The sequence below is a fragment of the Budorcas taxicolor genome, chromosome 2, assembly GCF_023091745.1.
Source record: "Budorcas taxicolor isolate Tak-1 chromosome 2, Takin1.1, whole genome shotgun sequence".
NCBI lineage: Eukaryota > Metazoa > Chordata > Mammalia > Artiodactyla > Bovidae > Budorcas > Budorcas taxicolor.
The window spans coordinates 164,459,232-164,482,697 of NC_068911.1; the positions used below are offsets into that span (position 1 = coordinate 164,459,232).

The 23,466-nt window shown below is 47.2% G+C and overlaps 1 protein-coding gene across 3 annotated transcripts in view; it reads left to right on the forward strand.

Annotated features, from left to right (window-relative positions):
* DIS3L2 (DIS3 like 3'-5' exoribonuclease 2) overlaps positions 1-23,466 on the forward strand; it is a 360,246-nt gene that overhangs the window by 231,214 nt on the left and 105,566 nt on the right. For all 3 annotated transcript variants that reach the window (XM_052655148.1, XM_052655156.1, XM_052655165.1), the window contains exon 11: positions 10,506-10,618. In XM_052655148.1, coding sequence (XP_052511108.1) covers positions 10,506-10,618 — 113 coding nt within the window. The remainder of the gene's footprint in view (positions 1-10,505; positions 10,619-23,466) is intronic.

The window sequence follows — 23,466 nt, forward strand, 5'->3', positions numbered from 1 at the left end:
CTGAGCTGGGTCTTAGTTGCAGCACACAGGATCTTTGGTCTTCTAGTTACAGCATGCAGGATCTTAGTTGTGGTTAGTTCACAGGGCTCTATTTCCCCCACGAGGGATTGAACCCGGGCCCCCTACATTGGGAGTGTGGAGCCTTAATCATTGAAACACCAGGGAAATCCCTGGATAAGGCAGTTGATAACAGTTAACATTTTGTAAATAGTCATTTAAATACACATGGATGTTTATATTTTAAACTTCTTGAAGAGTGTTCATCTCTTTAAATTTGTATTTTGAGACACTAGTGATTATGTTTTGTTAATAGCAAGGCTTTTTAAAATAGATAAATCCATAAGTGAGTGCGTAAACATGCTGAAATTTGGTTTTCAGGCTTGTATCTTTGAAAAACCAGCCTGCTGGACTCCTGCAAGCCTCGTTACGCTTTTGCGGGCAAGAGAAATAGGCTCCTCAAGCGAGCCATATACACCAAACCTCCAGAGTGGTGGCAGAAGCCTGGGAAGTCACCTTTCAGGCATGGGAATGGTTGTTTCCTGTTCCACAGGGGTGGGGTAGGCCTAACTCCTGCTGCTTCATTTACTGAGCACACCTTCTGAGAGCTTGCCTGCAGAGTGCGGAGGTCCACTCTCCTCCAGGACAGGTGGCTCGAGAGCTGCCACTGGCTCTTCCTGCCTCCTACCTGGGTGGCCAGTGGTGCTTTTCTCTTGCCGTGTGGTGAGGAGTCAGGAATAGGGGGTGGCTGCTGAGGAGCGACCCAGCATTTTGTTAGTGTGTATTAAAAAAAAAAAAAACACACAACAAACTGTAAAATAAGTAACCCACTTACATAAAAATTAGAATTTATGTATTAGCAGAAAGAGAAGTCGGGGTCCTGCCCCTCAGAGAAAACGACTCTTACCATCTTGATATATTTCTTTCCAGACATTTTTAAGCTAGTTTACATTGTTTTTACTTTAGACTTTTCATCTTTATTCCCTTTCCAGCCTTTGGAAGCTGAAAACATGAAAAATGTGTATGATGTAGGAAGGAACAGTCCCTGTATCCTCAGGCTGCAGAGGTCGTCACTGCGGGCTTTTTTAATTCTGTTCCTCATAAGCGGTAACCCTCTCCTGCCTCTGTTGGCTGGCCTTCCTTTGAAAACTTGTAGCTAGTTTTACTTAACTGGATTTTTCCTTTTTAAACATTTTTTTATTTCCTTGGCTTCAACCTCTACAGTTTTTTTTTTTTAATTTTGGATAGAAAATGTTGAACATGCACAAAAGCAGACAGAATAGTATAATGAAACCCCTTGTTCCCCTCTCCCAGCCCTGGCAACCCTGAAACCATGGCCAGTCCACCCCACTCCCAGCCCACCCACCCCACCCCCACTCCCAGCCCACCCACCCCACCCCCACTCCCAGCCCACCCACCCCACCCCCACTCCCAGCCCTCCCACCCCACCCCCACTCCCAGCCCTCCCACCCCACCCCCACTCTCAGCCCTCCCACCCCACCCCCACTCTCAGCCCTCCCACCCCACCCCCACTCTCAGCCTTCCCACCCCACCCCCACTCTCAGCCCTTACATGGATCTTCGAACCTTATAACCGCCTTTGAGGGTGCTTCTTGGCCCTTCTGAGCTCACTCTCTTCTGGCAGTGAGGAAGGACGAAGTGCCTGCCCTCCTGCACTCCAAACTTCTCGTGAGCCTGTGCTCTCTGTCCCAGGTCTGACCTGGGCTCTCCCCGCTCCTGAAACGCCTGGAAGTTCCCAGACGTTGGGTGTGGCAGCCTCCCATGTTCAACTCCTCATTCTCTTCCCTGTTAATGAAGGAGGTCATCGCTCAAATAATTTGGAAGGGGAAAAGTGGAATTTACTACCTGGGTGTTCCTCTTCCATGCTGTTCGTATAAATTTAAAACTTAGATTCCTGAGAATTAGATTGAACATGACAAAAATTGCTGTGTGGGCAGTTTAGTGAGCACTTGCAGATTGATAGAGCCCTTTGTAATAATGAAGGAAAAAGGTTCTGTAGGCTGCTTGGTTCCAGAAGGTGAGCTCACCAGTTATGGTGTTTGCAGCTAATGCTTCTCATTAACCCTTTGCTCGATGGCCAAAAGAAAATAGAAGAAAGACAGTCCCAGACTCCTCAAATCCTAGCCTTCAGGAGAACCTAAGAAATCATCTTGTATAACCCCCTTCTTATGCATGGGGACCTTACATTGCATTTAGATTTACTTATCCTAGAATTTTTTATGTTGCCTCCTTTTAAGCTTATGAAATATTCTCAAACCATCACCACGTCATGGCCATGGACTTCTGCCATGGCTTGCTGTACCAGTGGTCAACTTTTGCATTTGATTACATAACCAAATACCACACAGAACTGGAAGACGTCAGACTTTGACTTGCCCCTCTTACCTGGCAGCCCAATCATGTTTCCACCAGAGTCAGAGGGAATTTTCTTAGCCTAACTAGAAGATGGAGTTGGTTGTGTGACTACACGGTGATCCAAGCCCAGTTGTCCCTAGCAAAGGGAGTTGGTCTCTAAAATTTAGTGGGACCGAACTAAGGTGTTAAGTTTGGCTTCCCTCGTGGCTTTCCTGGTGGCTCAGATGGTAAAGCATCTGCCTGCAGTGCAGGAGACCCAGGTTTCGATCCCTGAGTTGGGAAGATCCCCTGGAGAAGGCAATGGCACCCCACTCCAGTACTCTTGCCTGGAAAATTCCATGGACAGAGGAGCCTGGTGGGCTACAGTCCATGGGGTTGCAAAGAGTTGGACATGACTGAGCGACTTCACTAAGGTCAGGGCCTGCATTCCGATTGGGTTGCTGCCCTACAGGAGGCCCCTCCCAGCTGGGGATGTCTGGATGGCAGAAAGTCCCTTTCTCTCCATCCTCTCGATTGGCTTACCATTTCTGAGCTTCCAGAACACTGTTGGTTTTTTTTTTTTTTTTCACTCTCTTAAGACATGTTTTTGGGAAAACCAACCACAAGGTCAAGAGAGTGACCCTAGCCAGAGCAGCGTGTTCCCGTCACGTGGACTGGATGGAAACCAGTCTGCGGGGCAGGAAGCCCAACACCTGCTGCATCTGTCAGTGTGTCTAGTGGGCTGTGCTCCTTTTCATCTACCTCTGTTTATCACACGTGTGACGTCACCGAAGGATTGCTCAACTTTGTTTGCCTGTTGGTGTTGTTCCTGAGAGATCGTGTTCTCCTTCAGGCCCGCTGTTTTCAGTGCATCAGTAGAACATGGTACGAGGACGAAGGCACCGACAACATGAGGAAGTGGACGTGGCATATTCAATGCATGCACTTCTCTGCTTAAAACTCCCTGGTGGGTTCCAAGTACACGCGAAATATAAACACTTCCTCCTGGCCCATCAGGGCATCTCTCACTGGGCCTCCTCTCTAGCCTCCTGGCTTCCAGTTCCCTCCCTTCCTGTCTTCTTTCTGTTTCTGAGATGCACCCAGCCACCCGCCGCTGCCCACACCCCCAGACCTTTGCTCTGGTTAGTTTCCTCCCTTGGGTGCTCTCCACTCTGTCAATACATGACTTCCTTTTATATACACAAATCTCAGTCTGTTTCCTCAGAGACACCTTTCCAAACCAAATCTGAGGTAGATCCCAGGCCCCCTCACTGTGTTTTATTTTCTTCCAAGTTGTTTTTGCTATGGTAAGCAATCTTAGCATTTAATTTGTTTGCTTATTGTCTTTCTCTCCCCTTCGAGAGTGTAAGCTCCACAAGAGAAGGAACCTCGTCAGTCTTGTTTACTTGTATGTCTCCAGCACCTAGGAGAAAAACATACCTGTCATAGAGTAGGAGCCTAATAAGTATGTGTTAGTGGCTAATTGAATGAATGAAGGTGGTTATTAGGAGCACGTTTGGGAGGAGGGTGTTGAGGATTCTGAAGTGACTTGATGCCAAGCCTTGTGGCTGTTTCACCGAGAAAAGACCTAGGGGCTGCAGACTCGGGGGTAAACATTCCGAGCTGCTGCTGCCCCCCACGGAGAGCCCCCCTCCCCGCCACCCCCGCTAGAAGAGTTGGGCCACTTCACTCATTATTGAAGGCAGAGTGCTGTCCCTGGAGGAGATGTGGCAGCCCCGTCGGGGGTGGAACTGGGCCATCAGGTGGGGGCGCTCAGCAGGTGTTTTGGCTCTGAGGGGAGATTTGTTCACATTGGCATTGCTGTCTGAGGGTGGAGTGGGTTGCACTAGCAAGTAGTGGTTTCTCAGGCACGTTGGATGTGCAAGCGAAAGGTTGGACACATTCAGGGAAGAACCCGGTGTGGGGAGGATTCTGCACAGTTAGACCTGGCAGGGTTTACAATCCCTTTCCACCCAGAGTGGCAGCGAATCTGCCCTGTGTTTTTATTTTCTTGCGTATGTGCTCAATCATGTCTGACTCTTTTTGCAGCCCCATGGACTGTAGCCCACTGGGCTTCTCTTGTGGGGTTCTCCCAGCAAGAATACTAGAGTGACTTGCCATTTCCTTCTCCGTGTCTCTTCCCAACCTTCTCTTCCTGACCCACGGATCAAACCCACATCTCTTGCGTCTTCTGAAATGGCAGACAGAGTCTTTACCACTAGCACCACTTCATGTGCCAGCCATGCACTCTGTCTTTTCCTTGCTCTTTGTGCTGATTACAGAGGATGGGGGAGATAGCTATGTCAGGACCTCCTTCCAGTGGGGGTGGGGGCTGCAGGGAGGGTGTAAGATGCTGTAGGAGACACCAAATTTGGGAGGGAGGGCGGTAACCTGGTTTAGGTCATTGGGAAAGCCTGCCAGAGGGAGTGGGTTTTACACAGGGGTCTGCAGGACTGGCGGGGGTCATCAGAAAGAGAAACAGGAGAACGCCCTGCAAGGGAGGTGATGGGTTTGAACGGTTTAAGAAGTTTGGTGACAGTTTCTGGTACTCAAGGGCTTAGGGCCAGGAAAGTTGAACGTGCTCAGGGCAGACCCACATGATAACAAATTTTGTCATGATTACTGACACAGTGACAGAGCACAGCATACAGAGAGAGGAGTGGAAGAAACAAGCCAAAGGGCAAGAACGCTGGCAGGAGCCAGGCTAGTAAGACCTTAGAAGCCAGGACTGGGCTGCATGCTTAGGGCTGTGGGGGCCTGCAAGGTTTCTGCAGGGGGTAAAGGTGAACGCCGGTGACCCGCGTCTGGAAGGCCCTGCTCTCACTCCTGGTAAAGGGACGCTTGGTACTTTCCCTTCTGTAACAGGCTTGCCCCTTTCAGGTGCTTAGGACAGTCACTCTGCCACTGCTAAGATGACTGCAGACCAGAAGTGTGGAAAGGAGTGGTTCGATCTCAGGGACTTGTAATTGAATAGGACTGGAGTTGACGGCTTAGAGGCTTTTCTGCAGTCAGTCCCTGTGACAAGAGGCTAAAGAGATGGCCGTGGGAGCAGGGATGTGGCTGCAAACAGCGCCGGGAAAAGTCCCTGACAGGACTGCTGAATCCAGAGCCAAGAATGTGGCTTCTGCTCAATGAGAAGAGACAGGGAGGGACTTCCAGCTGTGACCCACTGAGATGGAAATGTGGGATGTGTTGGCTTGTTCTGGAGTTACCCTGACAGCAGTTGCTAGTGGGGGCGGTCATAAAAGGGAGCAGAGGCTCTGGATCTGCCCCAGTTTTGAATCCAGTGTGCGTTACTAGCCAGGTAACCTTAGACAAGTGACCTGGAACCTCTCTGAGCCTCAGATGACTCATCTGTGAAACATGGTTTATATGGCTATTGTCAAAGCTACATGAAAGTGTGTGGAGCCCCTGGCACAAAATAGATATTAAGTAAATGGTCACTACTGCTATCCTTACCATTTTTACGATCTTTATTGTCAATGTTACGTTCATGTAGTTGTTCTAAATGACAAAACACTTTCACATGTTCTCAGTGAAGTAGAAACAGACTTCAGCTCAACTTGCTCCCACAGAATGAGGTTTTGCAACCTTCCTCTCTCATAGCCCTGGTCACACCAGACCATCACCATGTTAGTGTGTCTGCCCACCCCATTAGACTGTGGGTGCCTTAAGCAGACGGATTCTCTTACAGATGCCCAGTGCTAGAATAATCTCATGGCCCCATTTCCGTGCATCCTGGGTCTGTGTAAGGAAGCCCTTGCTCATGACCAGAGCCCCTCAGAAATAGAGCAAGTGGCTTCAAGACGTGATCTCCCCACCCGGGAGGGTTTGTCGTGGGCTGCCTGACAGGGATGCGGCTGGGATGCGGCTGAACTGACTGGGAGGCCAGCTTACAAGAGAAGGCCCTTAAGCCCCTGCCTTGTATTCCATCAGCATTTTCATCGGGTGGAGCGGCTCTGGTGTTCACTCCAGTTCATCCAAAGGGGCAATCGTGGAAGTCTGGGAGCCCTGTGCACAGTGAGCCACACGTGGCTGGCCTTGGGAACTCTCCCTTCCTCTGCTTCTGCAGCTCTTCAGAACTCTCAGGACTCACCTTGGCCCCAGCAGATGAACGTTTTTAATGTAAAAAAAAAAAAAAAAATTAAGGAATACTTTTATATGGAAGACAGTACTTTTTGAAACATCGAATTGGTCCTAGATGTTTTGGCAGCATGTACTACATAACCTTTTGGATTTGTATTTTCTCTTTCATAGAATAAAAACTCAAGAGTTCTGCAAGTTCACATTATGTAAATATATGTAATAAAATATTTACTTAGGGTTTCCATAAAAAAGGGTCCAAAGGAAAGAATAAGAGAGCTCCTCTTTGCTGGTTTTAGAGGCTCTTCTGGGAAACCCGAGAGAAATTTAAGCCTGTCAAATCTGTTTTGATTGGCCCCCTGCATGTTTTATCTCCTGTAATGAGCTCTTTGTCAGTTTGTCAATTTTGACTAAGGACAGAAAGTTCATGTGTAGTAACAGCACACAGACTGAATTTAAAATTACGGTTTATATCATGATGTAATAATCCTCTCTCTTTTCCTTTAGTCAATATTTACCTGGTAGGCCAGTATATTACAACTCTGACTTCAAAAGAAGACACTTTATTTTACCTTCTCCCAGTGTTGGTTTTAGATACTGGTGATACGGAAATTGGGAGTTGAGCCGTCTGAGACGCTTGGCCACGTTCTCTCCGGGCTGAGTTCCTCGATCTTTGCAGGCAGGTCTCTCTGCTCCTGGTGACCCAACAACACAGCTGCGAAGCTCACACAGGGAAGCGGCTGAACTTTGAGCCACACTGGTTTTCCTCAGCCTTCCAGACAGCCCCTTCCTCTGTGAGAAATAGTCCTGTTCTGTGATCCCATAGCGGCCAATATTTCTTAGATGGATTTGGGTTTCCCCTAAAGTATTAATGTGACAAGACTGGGTGGAAAAACCTGATGCTGCCCTGTAGGAGGGTGGGCCCTGAGTGTGAGACAGATGAGAGTGGGGAATCTTAAATTCTATTTTTTCTCTGAACCTCTTATTTTAACCACCCCAAGTTTAAACACTTTTCCATTTTAAAAAATTAAGGGAATAATCCTCCCCCAGTGAAGAAGAAATAAGGGAACAGTAAATAGCTACAACAACAAGGAGATCAAACCCTTCAATCCTAAAGGAAATCAACCTGAATATTCATTGGAAGGATCGATGCTGAAGCTCAAGCTCAAGCTCCAATACTTTGGCCACCTGATGCAAAGAACTGACTCATTGGAAAAGACCCTGATGCTGGGAAGGATTGAGGGCAGGAGGAGAAGGGGACGACAGAGGATGAGATGGTTGGATGGCATCACCAACTCAAAGGACATGAGTTTGAGCAAGCTCCGGGAGTTGGTGATGGACAGGGAAGCCTGGCGTGTTGCAGTCCATGGGGTCACAAAGAGTTGGGCATGACTAAGCGACTGAACTGAACTGGAATAGCTACACAGTTGGCAGCTAAAATGTGAGATACCTTAAGACTAATTATCCAGGTAAAGCAGAAGAAAAAGTGGTGACATGTTAGTGAGTGCCTCTGAGTCAGCTTGGCTATCAGGCATGGTTATTTTAGTGAGTCATAACCAAAAGGAAATTGATCGACAAGTGAACTTCCAAGTCTATAGGTAGGCTGGTTTCATGTTCAGCTGTGCCCTCAAGTCCAAACAAGGCCATCGTGTGTCTCCCTGTGATTCTCAGCCCTGTTGTTTTCTCTGTTAGCATAATTATGGAGCAAAGGTGTTTCCTTGACAGCTCCAGACTTACTGTCCAGAGTCTGGGGAGAGAGACCCTCTTTTCTGAAGTCCATATCAACCCCTGAAAACAGGCTCAGATGTAAAGAATAGACTTATGGACATGGAGAGAGGGGATGAGAGGGTGAGATGTATGGAAAGAGTAACATGGAAACTTACATTACCATATGTAACATAGATAGCCAACAGGAATTTGCTGTATGGCTCAGGAAACTCAAACAGGGGCTCTGTATCAACCTAGACCGGTGGGATGGGGAGGGAGATGGGAGGGGGTTTCAAAAGGGAGGGGTTAGGGGCTTCCCTGATGGCTCAGAGGTTAAAGCATCTGCCCACAATGCGGGAGACCTGGGTTCAATCCCTGGGTCGGGAAGATCCCCTGGAGAAGGAAATGGCAACCCACTCCAGTATTCTTGCTTGGAGAATCCCATGGACGGAGAATCCCATGGAGGAGCCTGGTGGGTTATAGTTCATGGCGTCACAAAGAGTCGGACACGACTGAGCGACTTAACTAATACATATACCTATGGCTGAGGTTCGACAGAAAACAGCAGAATTCTGTAAAGCAATTATCTGTCAATAAAAAATAAATTAATTAAAAAAAAAAAAACAGGCTCAGAGTAAATCTACTTGGATCACATGCCTATGCCTAGACCAGTCGCTATGAACCGGAATGGGGTATAGTAGAATTCCGTCAAGCACATATTTAAATGGTAAGCAGTTCCCTTGTGCTTGTATCATCAGTGCCCATGCGGCTGACTGTCTCCAAGCCTAGGGCTATTTCACAGGTGTGCTCTTTTCCATATTCTGTCCATTCTGTGTATTTTCACGTGTACACGTTGGTGTGTATGAGTATAATCACATACAGTATATCCGATAGATGATGTAGAGGATGTTCAAGAGTAAATCCTAAATGTATACCCTAACTAGCCCCCAAGCCCACTTTGATGCAATTCCCACCAGGCTGAGTCCTCGGATCAGGTCTCTGGTAGAACTGATAGAGCAGGTGGGACCTGCTGAAGAAAACTGCCAGGAAGGGAACAGGCAATTCTAAAAGGGAAAGAAAGTAGGTCTTTTACCAGAACAGGAAAGACAACAGGCAAATACACTAATTGTTGATTCATTCACTCAGGAAGTACTTATTGAGTGTCTACCATGTCAGGGACTTCCCTGGTAGCTCAGATGGTAAAAGCGTCTGCCTACAATGCGGGAGACCCAGGTTTGATCCCTGGGTCGGGAAGATCCCCTGGAGAAGGAAATGACAACCCACTCCAGTACTCTTGTCTGGAAAATTCATGGACGAAGGAGCATGGTAGGCTATAGTTCATGGAGTAGCAAAGAGTCGGACACGACTGATTGACTTCACTTTCACTTTCACCAGGTCAGGCGTTCTTCTAGGCACTGGGCCTCCAGCAGTGGACATGACACTGAAGGCACTGCCTCCCTGGAGCCTTCACTGTAGGGGCAGACAGTGAGCACAGGAGCCAGTAAAGACGCACTGTGGTGTCTGGGAGTGATGATAGCTCTGAAAAGACCACGATAAGCATCTTCAGCTATGGGTTAGGTACTGTAGCAGTGCAGGTGGGGGAAACAGGTCAGAGCATCTTGTCTTATTCAGGGATTCTGTCTCCATCGACCCTTACATGGTGAGAAGGATTTGGGAGGGCAAATCCTGTTGCAATTATTATCCCAAGTGTAAGAAAAAGCATGAGCCAAGCAAGCATCCAAATGGGATGAGGTAAGATACATCCTGGGAATGGGAAGAGGTTTCTGACGACGTCTGCATAGAGAGTGCGTGGAAGATGAGCTATAAGGCTGGCAAGGTGGATTGAGGCGAGCCCGTGCAAGGGCATGAGTAAGGGGCTCGACATCACTGGACCTGTGGTTCTAACGGGTGTTAGCAGCAGTGTGGAGGGTTGGGGTGGGGGGAAGGGTGAAGTCAAGTAGGAAGGCCAGCCCTGGGGCTGAGTGAAGGCTGGCATAGACCGAAGAGGCTTCAGGGACTAATTCCTTCTGGTGAGCTGAGGATTCATTCATCATCCAAAATGAGTCTTCTTCCGCAAGTGTACTGATGTTTACTCAAAGACAAAGAAAACTTTAGCAGTGGTGAACATCTTGTAAAAATGGTTAGTGTTGTCTATTCAGGGTAAAAAAATCTCATATTTTGGACTACAGTGAGGAAAGTAACCCTAGTGTACACCCCAGAGGGTCGGTGGAGAGCCTGAAGGCGGCCGCCTGGGCTCCATGTCCCCTGACCTTGGAGAGCGACCTGCCTTCTCGGGGTAGATTCCCAGGAGGGGTCACCCTGGCCTTCAGTTCCAGGCTGATCGACCTTCTTGTGCATTTACAGGCAACTTTGAAGTGGGCGTGCACATTGCTGATGTCAGTTACTTTGTTCCTGAGGGATCCAGTCTGGATAAAGTGGCTGCTGAGAGAGCTACGAGTGTCTACTTGGTTCAGAAGGTAAAAATCTAGTTTCTTGGGTTGAAAAACATGCTTCCATTATGTTCTCTTCCTTTGTTTGTTTGTCCTTTAAAAAAAATCATGAGGAACAGCTCTTGTGTGTGCTGCTCACTCTGGACATGCCCCACTCCTGGGGTCCCAGGAGCCTGAGCCCATGCTCCTATCATGAGTGGGCCACGGCCAGAGGACTTAGCCTAGGATGTCTAGTATTTACCAAGTTCCTCTCGCATGCCCAACCTGTCCACCCCAATCACTGACCCCCTCAGAAGGGGAAGGACAGGATTAACTCAGGTGGACCACAGACCTAAAGGGAAGGACTCGCGTCATCCTGGCAATGTGAAGGGTGGCAGTGGATCTTTTTAAGAGGCGGTACTCTAGTGGGTTGTTTTTGACTTGGTAGAGACCTTAAAACTGTCACTGATGACTTCATGTCAGTTTTCCTGTATGGCCCTGTGGCACCACCATGCCCACTGCCTCCCCATCACATCATTTCCCAGAATGTGCCATCTGCCAAGGGTGTGTGTTTTCACATACAAAGACAGAGGAGCCACATTCCAAACACGTGATTGGCATGGGGCCCAAGGCCTGTAAGTTCGCCCCGCTATGAGAGTATACATTCTTTCAAGTCTAAAACCAAGGCTCTGTACAAATAGAGGCATCAGCTGTGTCAGAGATTTCTCAGCCTCTCTCTCTTGTGTCTGGAGCCCACTTTGGCCAGGGTCACTGCAGCTTCAACATGGCTGTCATCTGAGGTTGTCACCTTGGATAATGGTGATATTATATACCCCATCATTCCTCAGCTCCAGGACCTTCTAGAGCTGTGCTCTGAAGTCTGAGCACCTCACCCGTACCTGGCAGCATGTGTGACATGTGGAAGATAGACTTCCAGACATATCCCTGCCAGGTTCCAATAAGCCATATCAATTGGCCTGTGAGTGCCCCAGCCATCTGCTAGCAGTAAGAATCTCTGCTGGGCAGAAGGGTTGTTGCATAGTTGAATCCTCATTCATTTCCCCAACCCAGTCCTGTACAGTCCAGCACTCCACCCACCCTTACACACATGGTCTTGGATAACTTATACCAGCAGTCTCCATGCCAACCCCAAGAGGGGTACATTCTAGAATCCCTGGACTCTGGTTTCAGCAACGTGCCTGTGTTGTGCCCACAAAGGTGCTGACAGTTCTAGAACAGGAGTCCTCAGGGACAATCCAAAAGTTCCTAGGATGTCTAGTATTTACCAGGTTCCTCTCACATGTCCACCTTGTCCACCCTAGTCACTGACTCCCTCAGAAGGGAAAGGACAAAAATTAACTCCAATGGACCACAGACCTAAATATGAAATATGAAACTATAAAACTCCTACAAGATAACACTGGAGAAGATTTAGATGCCCTCAGTTTGGCAATGACCTTTTTGATGCAATACCAAAGGCACACCTCTGAAAGAAAAAATTGATAAGCTGGGCTTAATTAAAATTAAAAATCTCTGCTCAGCAAAAGATACTCAAGAAAATTGGACATCTGGTTTATTCAGGTGTTCAGCTTTGCCTGCCATTTATACTAGGTGCTCAGAACCTCCATGTAGGTGTTTTCTGCTGTTCCAGATATGAGAATACTGAAAGAGATGGGGATGGAGTTGATTACTGAGCTGTGAAATTCTGGGTCAGATGCTGCATAATCATTCAGACCCAGTTATAATTAACAGTGTGTTATCAGTGACAGGTAACCTCTAGGCATAGTGGTATTAAAAGACCCAGAACCTTCAGTCACCCCTCAGTGGGAATGGAAAGCTGTATCCTCATCTGAATAGGAGGTGTTCTACCCCAAGGACTTAGCTTATATCCAAGCATCCATGCCCCTGTCTGGCCTCTGTGGCCTGTTCAAACCTAAATGTGGTGTTTGAGGACTTCTGTTTGACCCCCATCCCACATGATGTCTATGACACCTGTGCCCAAGCCGAAGGCAGGTATAGGTGGCTTAAGGGAATGCAGCCCAAATGTGCTACCCACACAAATCACTGAACTTCAGCATGTGAGGCTTGCCGCCTGACCTCCCCTCCATGGCTGTGAAACCTGAGCCATCACCATTGCATTTCTATCCATGTGAATGAACAAGGCTGGCCCTCAATGTGGGTGTGTTTTTGGAGGGTCTGCTCAACATTTTTCAGGTTCATATTCCACTCAGTGTTCACTCACAACCAAATAAGACCTATCAACTGGGACCAGAAGAAGTATTTATTGTTATTGTTACACCCATTTCTACTGATGACATTCCTTGTCCACAGTTTGTCATGCCTTTATTTAATATCCTCATTCCTTGTAGCCTCAATTTCTGAGCTTCCCCAATATAGGGTAGCCCACTAGTACCTAAGGAGCCATGGGTTACTTAGGAGGATATTGCAGTTCTGGTAGGCTGACCTGGAGTGAGAAATATATCATCAAGCCTGGGTCTCATAAGGCATCCATTCAGAGTTATGGACTGAATGTTTGTTTCCCCCTCAAACTGTATATTGAAATCAATTCCAATTCCAAAGAAAGGCAATGCAAAAGAATGCTCAAACTACCACACAATTGCACTCCTCTCAGATGCTAGTAAAGTAATGCTCAAAATTCTCCAAGCCAGGCTTCAGCAATACGTGAACCGTGAACTACCTGATGTTCAAGCTGGTTTTAGAAAAGGCAGAGGAACCAGAGATCAAATTGCCAACATCCGCTAGATCATGGAAAAAGCAAGAGAGTTCCAGAAAAACATCTATTTCTGCTTTATTGACTATGCCAAAGCCTTTGACTGTGTGGATCACAATAAGCTGTGGAAAATTCTGAAAGAGATGGGAATACCAGACCACTTGACCTGCCTCTTGAGAAATCTGTATGCAGATCAGGAAGCAACAGTTAGAACTGGACACGGAACAACAGACTGGTTCCAAATAGGAAAAGGAGTACGTCAAGGCTGTATATTGTCACCCTGCTTATTTAACTTCTATGCAGAGTACATCATGAGAAACGCTGGACTGGAAGAAACACAAGCTGGAATCAAGATTGCTGGGAGAAATATCAGTAACCTCAGATATGCGGATGATACCACCCTTATGGCAGAAAGTGAAGAGGAACTCAAAAGCCTCTTGATGCAAGTGAAAGAGGAGAGTGAAAAAGTTGGCTTAAAGCTCAACATTCAGAAAACTAAGATAATGGCATCTGGTCCCATCACTTCATGGGAAATAGATGGGGAAACAGTGGAAACAGTGTCAGACTTTATTTTTTTGGGCTCCAAAATCACTGCAGATGGTGACTGCCGCCATGAAATTAAAAGACACTTACTCCTTGGAAGAAAAGTTATGACCAACCTAGATAGTATATTCAAAAGCAGACACATTACTTTGCCGACTAAGGTCCGTCTAGTCAAGGCTATGGTTTTTCCTGTGGTCATGTATGGATGTGAGAGTTGGACTGTGAAGAAGGCTGAGCACCGAAGAATTGATGCTTTTGAACCGTGGTGTTGGAGAAGACTCTTGAGAGTCCCTTGGACTGCAAGGAGATCCAACCAGTCCATTCTGAAGGAAATCAACCCTGGGATTTCTTTGAAAAGACTGATGCTAAAGCTGAAGCTCCAGTACTTTGGCCACCTCATGAGAAGAGTTGACTCATTGGAAAAGACTCTGATGGTGGGAGGGATTGGGGGCAGGAGGAGAAGGGGACGACCGAGGATGAGATGGCTGGATGGCATCACTGACTCGATGGACGTGAGTCTGAGTGAACTCCGGGAGATGGTGATGGACAGGGAGGCCTGGCGTGCTGCAATTCATGGGGTCGCAAAGATTCGGACCCAACTGAGCGACTGAACTGAACTGAATCCCTAATGTGATGATCTTAGGATGTGGGCCTTTGGGAGGTGATTAGGTCTTTAGGGTGGAGTCCTCTTGAATGAGATTAGTGCCCTTAGAAAGAGAGCCTTGAGAAGGAAATGGCAATCCACTCCAGTATTCTTGCCTGGAGAATCCTGTGGACGGAGGAGCCTGGTGGGCTGCTGTCCACGGGGTCACACAGAGTCAGACAGGACTGAAGCAACTTAGCATGCATGCATGCACTGGAGAAGGAAATGGCATCTCACTCCAGTATTCTTGCATGGAGAATCCCAAGGATGGAGGAGCCTGGCGGGCTGCCATCTATGTGGTTGCACAGAGTCGGACACGACTGAAGCGACTTAGCAGCAGCAGCAACAGAAAGAAAGCCCAGAGAGCTTTCTCATCACCATAAGAGGATCCTGCAGGAAGGTGTCATGCCTGAACCAGGAAACGGGCCCTCACTAGACATTGAATCTGCCATCACCTTGATCCTAGGTGTCCCAGCCCCCAGAACAGTGAGAAATTAGTGTGTGTTGTTTAAGCCACCTGGTCTGTGATATTTTTATTATAGCAATCTGAATGTGATAAGATAGGCAGAATCTTTTAAAGTTGAATGTATAAATATACTTTGTGGCCTGACAGTTTTACTTCTAGGTACATACTTAACAGAAATGTGTGCACATGTTAGAAGGAAAACGTATGAGAATATTTGTTGCAACACTGTTAAAGCAGCCAAAAAACTAGAAACTATTCAATACCATCAGCTGTGGTATAGGCACTCAGTGGGATGCTGTACAACAGTGAACGACAGCTCCACACACAGACATAATGGGGAAAGAAGCCAGACACAGGAGAGCACACTGTGTGAGCCCATGTACATAACGTTCAAAAACGAGCAAAGCAAGAAGTCAGGATAGTGATGGTGCTCGGTGGCTTCAGTCGTGTCCAACTCTCTGTGACCTTATGGACCGCAGCCTGCCAGGTTCATCCGTCCACAGGGCTCTCCAGGCAAGAGTACTGGAGTGGGTTGCCATGCCCTTCTCCACAAGATAGCGATTACCTTGAGGAAAGGGGCCCATCTGGTGGGGGCTTCTTACGATTCTTGGTCTGGGCCCACGAGTGTTCAGTTTGTGAAAATGCTTCAAGCTCTTCCTTATGAATGGTGCATGGGGTGTGTGTGTGTTGAAATCTTTTTTCTTCTGAAGCTTGCTGGGGTGACTTTCAGCATTCCACTCTGGCTCTTTTTAGTGTATGCAAGCAGCCTACTCAGGCAAAGGAACTGACCTCAAAATCCAAGACCCCCACTCAGACTTGGCCCTCCTGAGAACACAGCTCTGATGTTTGTACCTTGACGACACTTAACATAACCTCAGGTTGGAGACATCCCATCTACGCCTCCTCCCCAGAAATGCAGTTGACTCAATCCAACCTTTGTCTGGCCCAGAGCCTTACTTAGGGAAGTGAGATGAGACTTTAAAACCCCTTTTATCTGCAAAACCTATAAATTGTGATGGAAAGAGAAATAGAGGTAGCAGTCAGACTCCATGAGGTGAATAAATGTGAAACATTCTTCCCCTATAGATTCAAATGTTTAAGAAATTTCGACCCAACTAGAGGTTCTTATTCCAAGCAGATGGCTTTCTCTTATCTAGCAGCCGTACTCTCCTTTTTATAGCCAGGAATTATATTTTGAATTCAGAAAATGAAAATGGAGTTAAGTAACTAATCAGCCTGTTCCCTTTGCTCTTCTCTTTCCTTTGGTTTTGTGACTGTCACTGTTCTAGCATTTCTCTCTGGGACTGCAGAGTTGGGGCTTTTTGGCCCTGAAAGGCCAGGAGCTGAATGGAAGGAGGGCTCCTGCTGCCGGGCCCTGCCCCCGAGCTTGGCATTCGTGAGTGGTGCCGGCCCGCAGCCTTGGGCGGCAGCAGCTGTGCGTTCTGATTCCTTTGAACCACTGCTCTGACCTTTCTTCCTACTCATTTGTGTTTCTTAAAGGACCGTGTCCAGGAACTTTTCTGCTGTTTTCACTTGACTTTGCCTATAAAAGTCTGCTTCAAAGCTGCTGCTCTCCCCACCCCCAACCCAGGTTCCCTCTGTCTCATTTGGCAAAATCGTTTCTCTCTCTTTCGAGTTCATCAGACAGGGGCAGAGTGTGTGTTGGGGGGTGGGGGAAGGAATGCCAGTTGATTTCTCATCTGTAGGGAAGGTGGCATCAGTCTCTTTTCATTCCGTGTTACTCACCTATAGGTAACTGACGTCAGCATTATAGTCTAAGCTTGATTTGGGAAATTCTCCCATAGATTAGGACAGTATACAGTGAAACAGATCTTGGGTCCAGATACCGTGTTACTGTCCAGATTAGCACCATGTGCGTGCTTTCTAAGTCGCTTCAGTCATGTCTGACTCTTTGCGACCCTATGGCCCTGTAGCCTGCCAGGCTCCATGGGGAGTCCATGGGGATTCTCCAGGCAAGAATACTGAAATGGGTTGCCATGCCCTCCTTTAGGGGATATTCTCGACCCGGGGATCAAACCCGCGTCTCTTACGTCTCCTGCATTGGCAGGTGGGTTCTTTACCACTGGCGCCACCTGGGAAGCCCCAAATATCACCATACTATCTTATACATGAAATTCTTTTTGTTGGGATTTTACTCATACTAATACATATTTAGTTACTCCTTAACATAAGGGTACCCTTAGAAGGAAAGATAAATTTGTATATTGGATTTAAATCCTGTGAAAAAGCACTCTTTTTGACAAAAGATAGATATCTGTTAGGACAGGGGACAACTGTCTACCTTAGCTTAGTCTTGTCCTGCTCAGAAGGATGTGACATCTAGCTACTTAATATCCCCAAGCTATCTTCTCTGAGAGGGAAATACAAGGCAATAATAGAATTTAAGGTAATGTTTAAAAAATAAGTGAAGAAGTTTTTAAAATAAAACCTAAACAGTTGAAACCTAAACCTAAATTTTCTGCCTGTTGGCTCAAGCACTTGTGTTATTTTAGGTGTGAAACAGCTCAAATGAAAGTTCTCCCATAAATCTCTATGATATTTTATTGGTACTGCTTTATAATAGAGATCAAAGATGGAGATTGGAAGCCCGTTTTAATATGGAGTCCAAAGAGTTTTAAGATGTTCCTTTATGACCCCAGCAGGTTGTCAGAGTGTTGATGTTTTGTTAATGTCAAACTGTGGAGCAAAGAGTTGATCAAATTCAGAATTCATGGAAGTGTTGATATGAAAAAGAAAACTCTTTAAGCAGAGATGTTGGCTGGCAGATGAATTATCTCTTCGCTGTAAGTCATTTCAGCCTGTGAGTGGGGAGCTAGCTACCTTATCGTTAAATCCTTGAAGTCCTCAGAGAACAGGAGGAAAAACTCACCAAGTTCTCAGGCTCTGATAGCCAGTGGGCACTGCTGGTGGGAGGGAGGTTTGGGAGCGGGCAGAGGCCTGGGGCAAAAGGGGCAGAAGAAGCCCCTGCAGCCTGCCTCTACCCCCTGGTGCTGGAGAACCCCCAGCAGGTCTGGCCCCTGCAAGCTGTTGTGATCCCGGTATCGCGGCTAGTCCCTCCTGTTCCTTTTTTCCTGGATGATTGATTCTTCCCCCTCTGTGGCCCTTTCCGCTGGTCACAGGGCTGTCCTGGCTAACCCGTTGCTGAACTTGGCCAGCCTGCCCGCTGTGGCTTTAGCAGATGTTTCTGCTCTGTGAGGCTAACAGAAGATTTTATAGTCTTGATGGTACCCCCACCCAGCTGCCTTGGGCAGTTTACCTAAATGATCCATTTCTCTCCACTCTCCTAAGCCCTGGTCCACAATGCTTAGAAAGTCAGTGTGGGATCTTCAGTGTCCTTTTTTCCCCTAACCGGCTTTTAAGATCTGCCCTGACCCAGCTTTGATTCTGGCCCTGAAACAGGCGTAAGAAGACTTAGCAGCCTTTAAGCCCCTTTCATTTTCTGTGGCCTGAAGTGTCACCAGTTAGCATTTGTTGAGTACTGGCTGTGTACCAGGTCTGAAAAGACAAGAGAGAGGCTGATCTTGCCCTGGGGTAGTCAGGGGAGGTAGGCAGGGAACAATGACATTACCCTGTACTACCTGTGGGTGCAGAAGTGCTCCGTGGAGAGGAAGCATCAGAGGAGAGAGAAACTGTCTCTCCCTGGGTTGGTGGTGGGAGAGGAACTTTTTCAAGAGCCAGGAAGTCTTCATCAATTGATTTTTGAGCAGTGTTTCAAATTGTGAGTAGAAAATTCCTTGGTAGACAAAAGTGGTTGGAGAGAGCATCTCAATTAGAGGTTAGAGAAAGCATGGAACATCCAAGGAACAGTATATAGTTTGGAATTGCTGGGGTATGAACTGCAGGGGGAGCCAAGAGATGAAGTTTCAAAGGCAGACCAGGGAGCTTGGGTTTCATCTTGAGGTCGAGCAAGGAAGTGACATCATTTCCTTTGACTAAGATAGAAAATCACCTTAGCCACTGTGTGGTTGAGGAACAGTGAGACCAGAGCAGAAAGGTACTTATCAGTACGAGGGCCCCTCCCCTCAGTCATGGCCCCTTGAGGCTTTGAGTAACCACCCCAAAACAGAGAGAGATCTTTGCTCACAGAATCATAGGCGAGTTGAGCACTGTGGTGGTATCCAACTGGACCCCAGAGAATAGAGCAGTAGATGTCTTCAGCCTGGTGGTTGAGGAACATCCAGAACAAGGAGCATTCACATCCGCCCCCAGACTCATCTCCTCCCAGTCTAGCAATCACATCCCACAGCAGAGCATGGCCAGGTACGTGGGAGAGGTTAGCATCCCATCAGCTCTGCCGTCTCTTTGGAGACAGGTTCTGTGGGCCCTCTGCCGGCTTCCTCTTGAGAGCTCCGGCCACTGAACATGGAGGGTGCAGTCTCGTACTGAAGACCTCTTGGCCTTCATGATGATGTTTGGGCCTTTGCTCATTAGAGGGACGAGCAGAAAAATAAAATTTCTGAATTCAGCTCATCAGCCATTGTGGGAGATAAAGACAATGTGTCCCAATATAAATAGGATCCCAGATTATCACTGGGTGGAATTTAGTAAGAAGATTCGAAAGTCTGGAAAATGATACGGAAACCTTACCCAGAGTAATTTCAACTCTCGAACTCTGCTGCTTGTTTAGGAGACTTAGGATATGTTCCAAGACAGACAAAGGTTGCACACTCGAACAGCAGAAGGAGGAGAGGAAAGACTCCTTAGAGAGATTTCAAATGCAAAGCTTGCGGGACCCGGAGCTGATTGGGTGGAGGAGGTGGGGGGGGGGGGGGGGGCTGGGGTGGGGGGGGGGAGGAGGACCCACCCCTCACGGCTATTTTCTCCATCCTGCTCAGCCAGGACCTGCGCAAGACTGTCAGAGGACTTGTGGATCTGTAGAGCTGGGACAGGGAAAGTGAGAGCGTTTGAGAACTTAGAAGGAACTCTCCATGTGGGCCGCACTGAGTAATGAAGCTGAAAAAGACACTGTGGAAAACTCTCCAGGGATGAGGGATGCCTATGCATTCGCAAGATGCTGGTGACGGTCAGCGGTTCCTCACCTGCTCGAGAGCTCACTTCTCTTTCCCAGTTAGACATTGTGTGCTGTACCCAGCACCCTACCCCAGGGTCTCTCCAGGACCGCGGCAGGTCTCAAGTTCTGAAATAACAGAACTGGTACATGTGGAAGCCACTTTTCAGAGCGGCTCTCTGTCTCAGCCTCCCTCCCACAAGGGTCCCTGATGTGCTGTGCACTTGACACACGGCACGGGGCAGTTCCAGCGACACCAGCAGAGAACAGGCCCAGTTTATGAGAGGCCCTGACATGCCAAACCGTGGATGTAATCGTAACATCTTCATTCCTTTCCTTTTGGGAAATAACTGTCTACTTACAAAACTATATGGATATAAAGATTGTTTTCTCAGAAGTCCATCTGAATCCTGCCTTAAGAGCTAATGAAAGCTTATTGAAAGGAATGCCCTTTAAAAATTAGGAATAATTATACTACCCCGAAAGTTTTAATGTTTAGCTTGTTTTCCTCCCTGGTGGCTCAGAGGTTAAAGCGTCTGCCTCTAACACAGGAGACCTGGGTTCGATCCCTTGGTTGGGAAGATCCCCTGGAGAAGGAAATGGCAACCCACTCCAGTATTCTTGCCTGGAGAATCCCATGGACGAAGGAGCCTGGTGGGCTATAGTCCATGGGGTTGCAGAGTCAGACACGACTGAGCGACTTGACTTAAGACATAAGATATCAAGCAGTGTTTATAACCTTGGGCAGCTGCTGAGTGTACCAATAGTTTTTAAGCGAAAATAGCCAAAATAGTTTAATGACAATAACAATAATAATAATGTGTGCTCAGTTGTGTTCAACCCTTTGCATCTCCAGGGACAATAGCCTACCAGGCCCCTCTGTCCATGCGGTTTTCCAGGCAAGAATGCTGGATTGGGTTGCCATTTCCTTCTCCAGGCGATCTTCCTGACCCAGGGATCCAACCCTGGCCATCTATGTTGGCAAGTGGATTCTTTACTACTAGCGCCAACTGGGAAGCAGGCTTATCCTACACTTAAAATACTAGCTGCCTATCAACTTGTTAAGTATAGATGTTTAAGTGGAAGTTTACTGTGTATTTCATAAAATGTTTCATGTGATAATGATAAACAGTTAATGTAGAAAAAAATAGGTGATTTGTTTTCTGGGCAAAAGTCAGTCATTCATTTGTAAACCGAAAGTGCCTGCTGTGTGTCAAAGCGCTGGACAGAGAGACAGAAACAGTCCTCATTCCTGAAGATTGCATGGTCTAGTGGAGAGGAGAGTCACATAAAGGAGCAATGAGGCTGAGAGCAAGAGCCATAGATGCGTCATGAGAGCTCAGGGGGATACAGTGAGTGACAGTTTAGAGCCACCTCAAGTCCTTTTGGAAAGAACAGGAGCAGGTAGGAGGGAGGTATAAAACACAGGGCCTGGTCCCCTGGGGAAATCTGGATAACTGTTTCAGAGATGCTGATGAGCTGAATCTTAAAGGATGTACAAAAGTTGGCCAGATGCGAAACTCTCAGAAAGGTGCTCCAGAAAGAGGGAACCACAGGTGCACGAGTGGAGCAGCAACCAGGCCTGGGTGGCTCTGGTTACTGGAGGGGGCCCAAGGCAAAGACTGACAAAGAAGGAAGGTCCCCTTAGAGGACTGAAGGACCTGGCAGACCGTGGGGTGGCCAGTGAGCTGACTTCAAGCATCTCCAGTGTTGGTTTACTAATGACAGAGCCAAGACTCAGAGAATTACACTAGGTTTCCCAAATTACACAGGGTAAGACCCTTATGTCTGTCTTTTTTGTTTTTTTAGTGGTAAAGGCCTTTTTGCAAATCAAATCTTAACCCCAATCTCCAATATGTAAAAATAGATCAGGTTGTATTTCATTAACATAAACTTCTTCCACATTTAAATGTATAACAACCTCACACCAGTCACAATGACTGTCAAAGATTTATAACAGTTATGAGATCAAGTAATGAAAACCGGTGACCTTCTTTTTATAAACTCTTCTGTTTTTCTAATAAATTTAAATTTACAGAAAAGTTGCAAAGATAGTACAGAGAGCTCCCATATACCACACACTCAGCTCCCCCCACCCTTTGCTAACATCTTACATTACCATGGTACATTTGTCATAACTGAAAAGTTGACATTGGAACATTACTATTAACTAAATCCATACTTTATTTGGATTTCCCCAGTCTTTCCACCAATTATCTTTCTGTTCCAGGGTTCAGTCCAGGGTACCACGTTGCATTTAGTTGCAATGACTTTCTTTTCACAAACACTAAAACACAAAGTCAGGAAATATGTTACATTCTCAGATGTTCAGCTGTATGATTGAAAAAAGATACTGCCTTGAACCCTTAGAAGAAATGCTGCTGCTGCTGCTAAGTCGCTTCAATCGTGTCCAACTCTGTGCAACCCCATAGACGGCAGACCACCAGGCTCCGACGCCCCTGGGATTCTCCAGGCAAGAACGCTGGAGTGGGTTGCCATTCCCTTCTCCAATGCATGAAAGTGAAAAGTGAAAGTGAACCTGCTCAGTCGTGTCTGACTCTTCGCGACCTCATGGATTGCAGCCCACCAGGCTCCTCCATCCATGGGATTTTCCAGGCAAGAGTACTGGAGTGGGTTCCCATTGCCTTCTCCAAGAAGAAATACTAACTATATGTAAAAAAAAAAAAAAAGGTACTAAGCTTGGACTGCAAGCTTGCAGGGCAAGGAGCTTGCTACTGAAATGCTGTGCTGTGCTTAGTCACTCAGTCGTGTCTGACTCTTTTCGATCCCATGAAGCCAGGGTTCTGTGTCCATGGAATTCTCCAAGTAAGAATACTGGAGTGGGTTGCCATGCACTCCTCTAAGGGATCTTCTCTACCGAGGAATTGAACCCAGGTTTCTCACATTGCAGGCAGATTCTTTGACATCTGAGCCACCAGGGAAGCCCAAGAATACTGGAGTGGGTAGCCTGTCCCTTCTCCAGGGACTCTTCCCAAGCCAGGAATTGGAACCGGGGTCTCCTGCATTGCAGGTGGATTGTTTACCAGCTGAGCTACCAGTCTGGTAATGCAGTGCAGAGAAGAACCCAATAATGCACACTCAACAAACTCAGTTTACTCGGTTTTACTCAGCTTGGGCCGCCATACAGTATACCATAGACTGGGCATTTTTTTCCACAGTGCTGAAGGCTGGCAGTCCTAGAAGAAGGTGCTGGCCAGTTCGGTTCCTAGTGGAGACTCTCTTCCTGGCTTGTGTAGGGCTGTGTGGGTCTTCACAAGGCTTTCTTTCTGTGTGTGTGCAGGGCAGGGAGCCACGAATGACTTCTCTACTTATCAGATCAGGGCCCCACCCTTATGACCTCATTTAACCTTTATTACACCTAAAGACCCCACCTTTGGGAGGTGACTGTATTGGGTACAGTCACATTGAGGGTTAGGGCTTCAATGTAGGAATTAGGGGGTAGAGGAGACATGGTTCAGTCCAT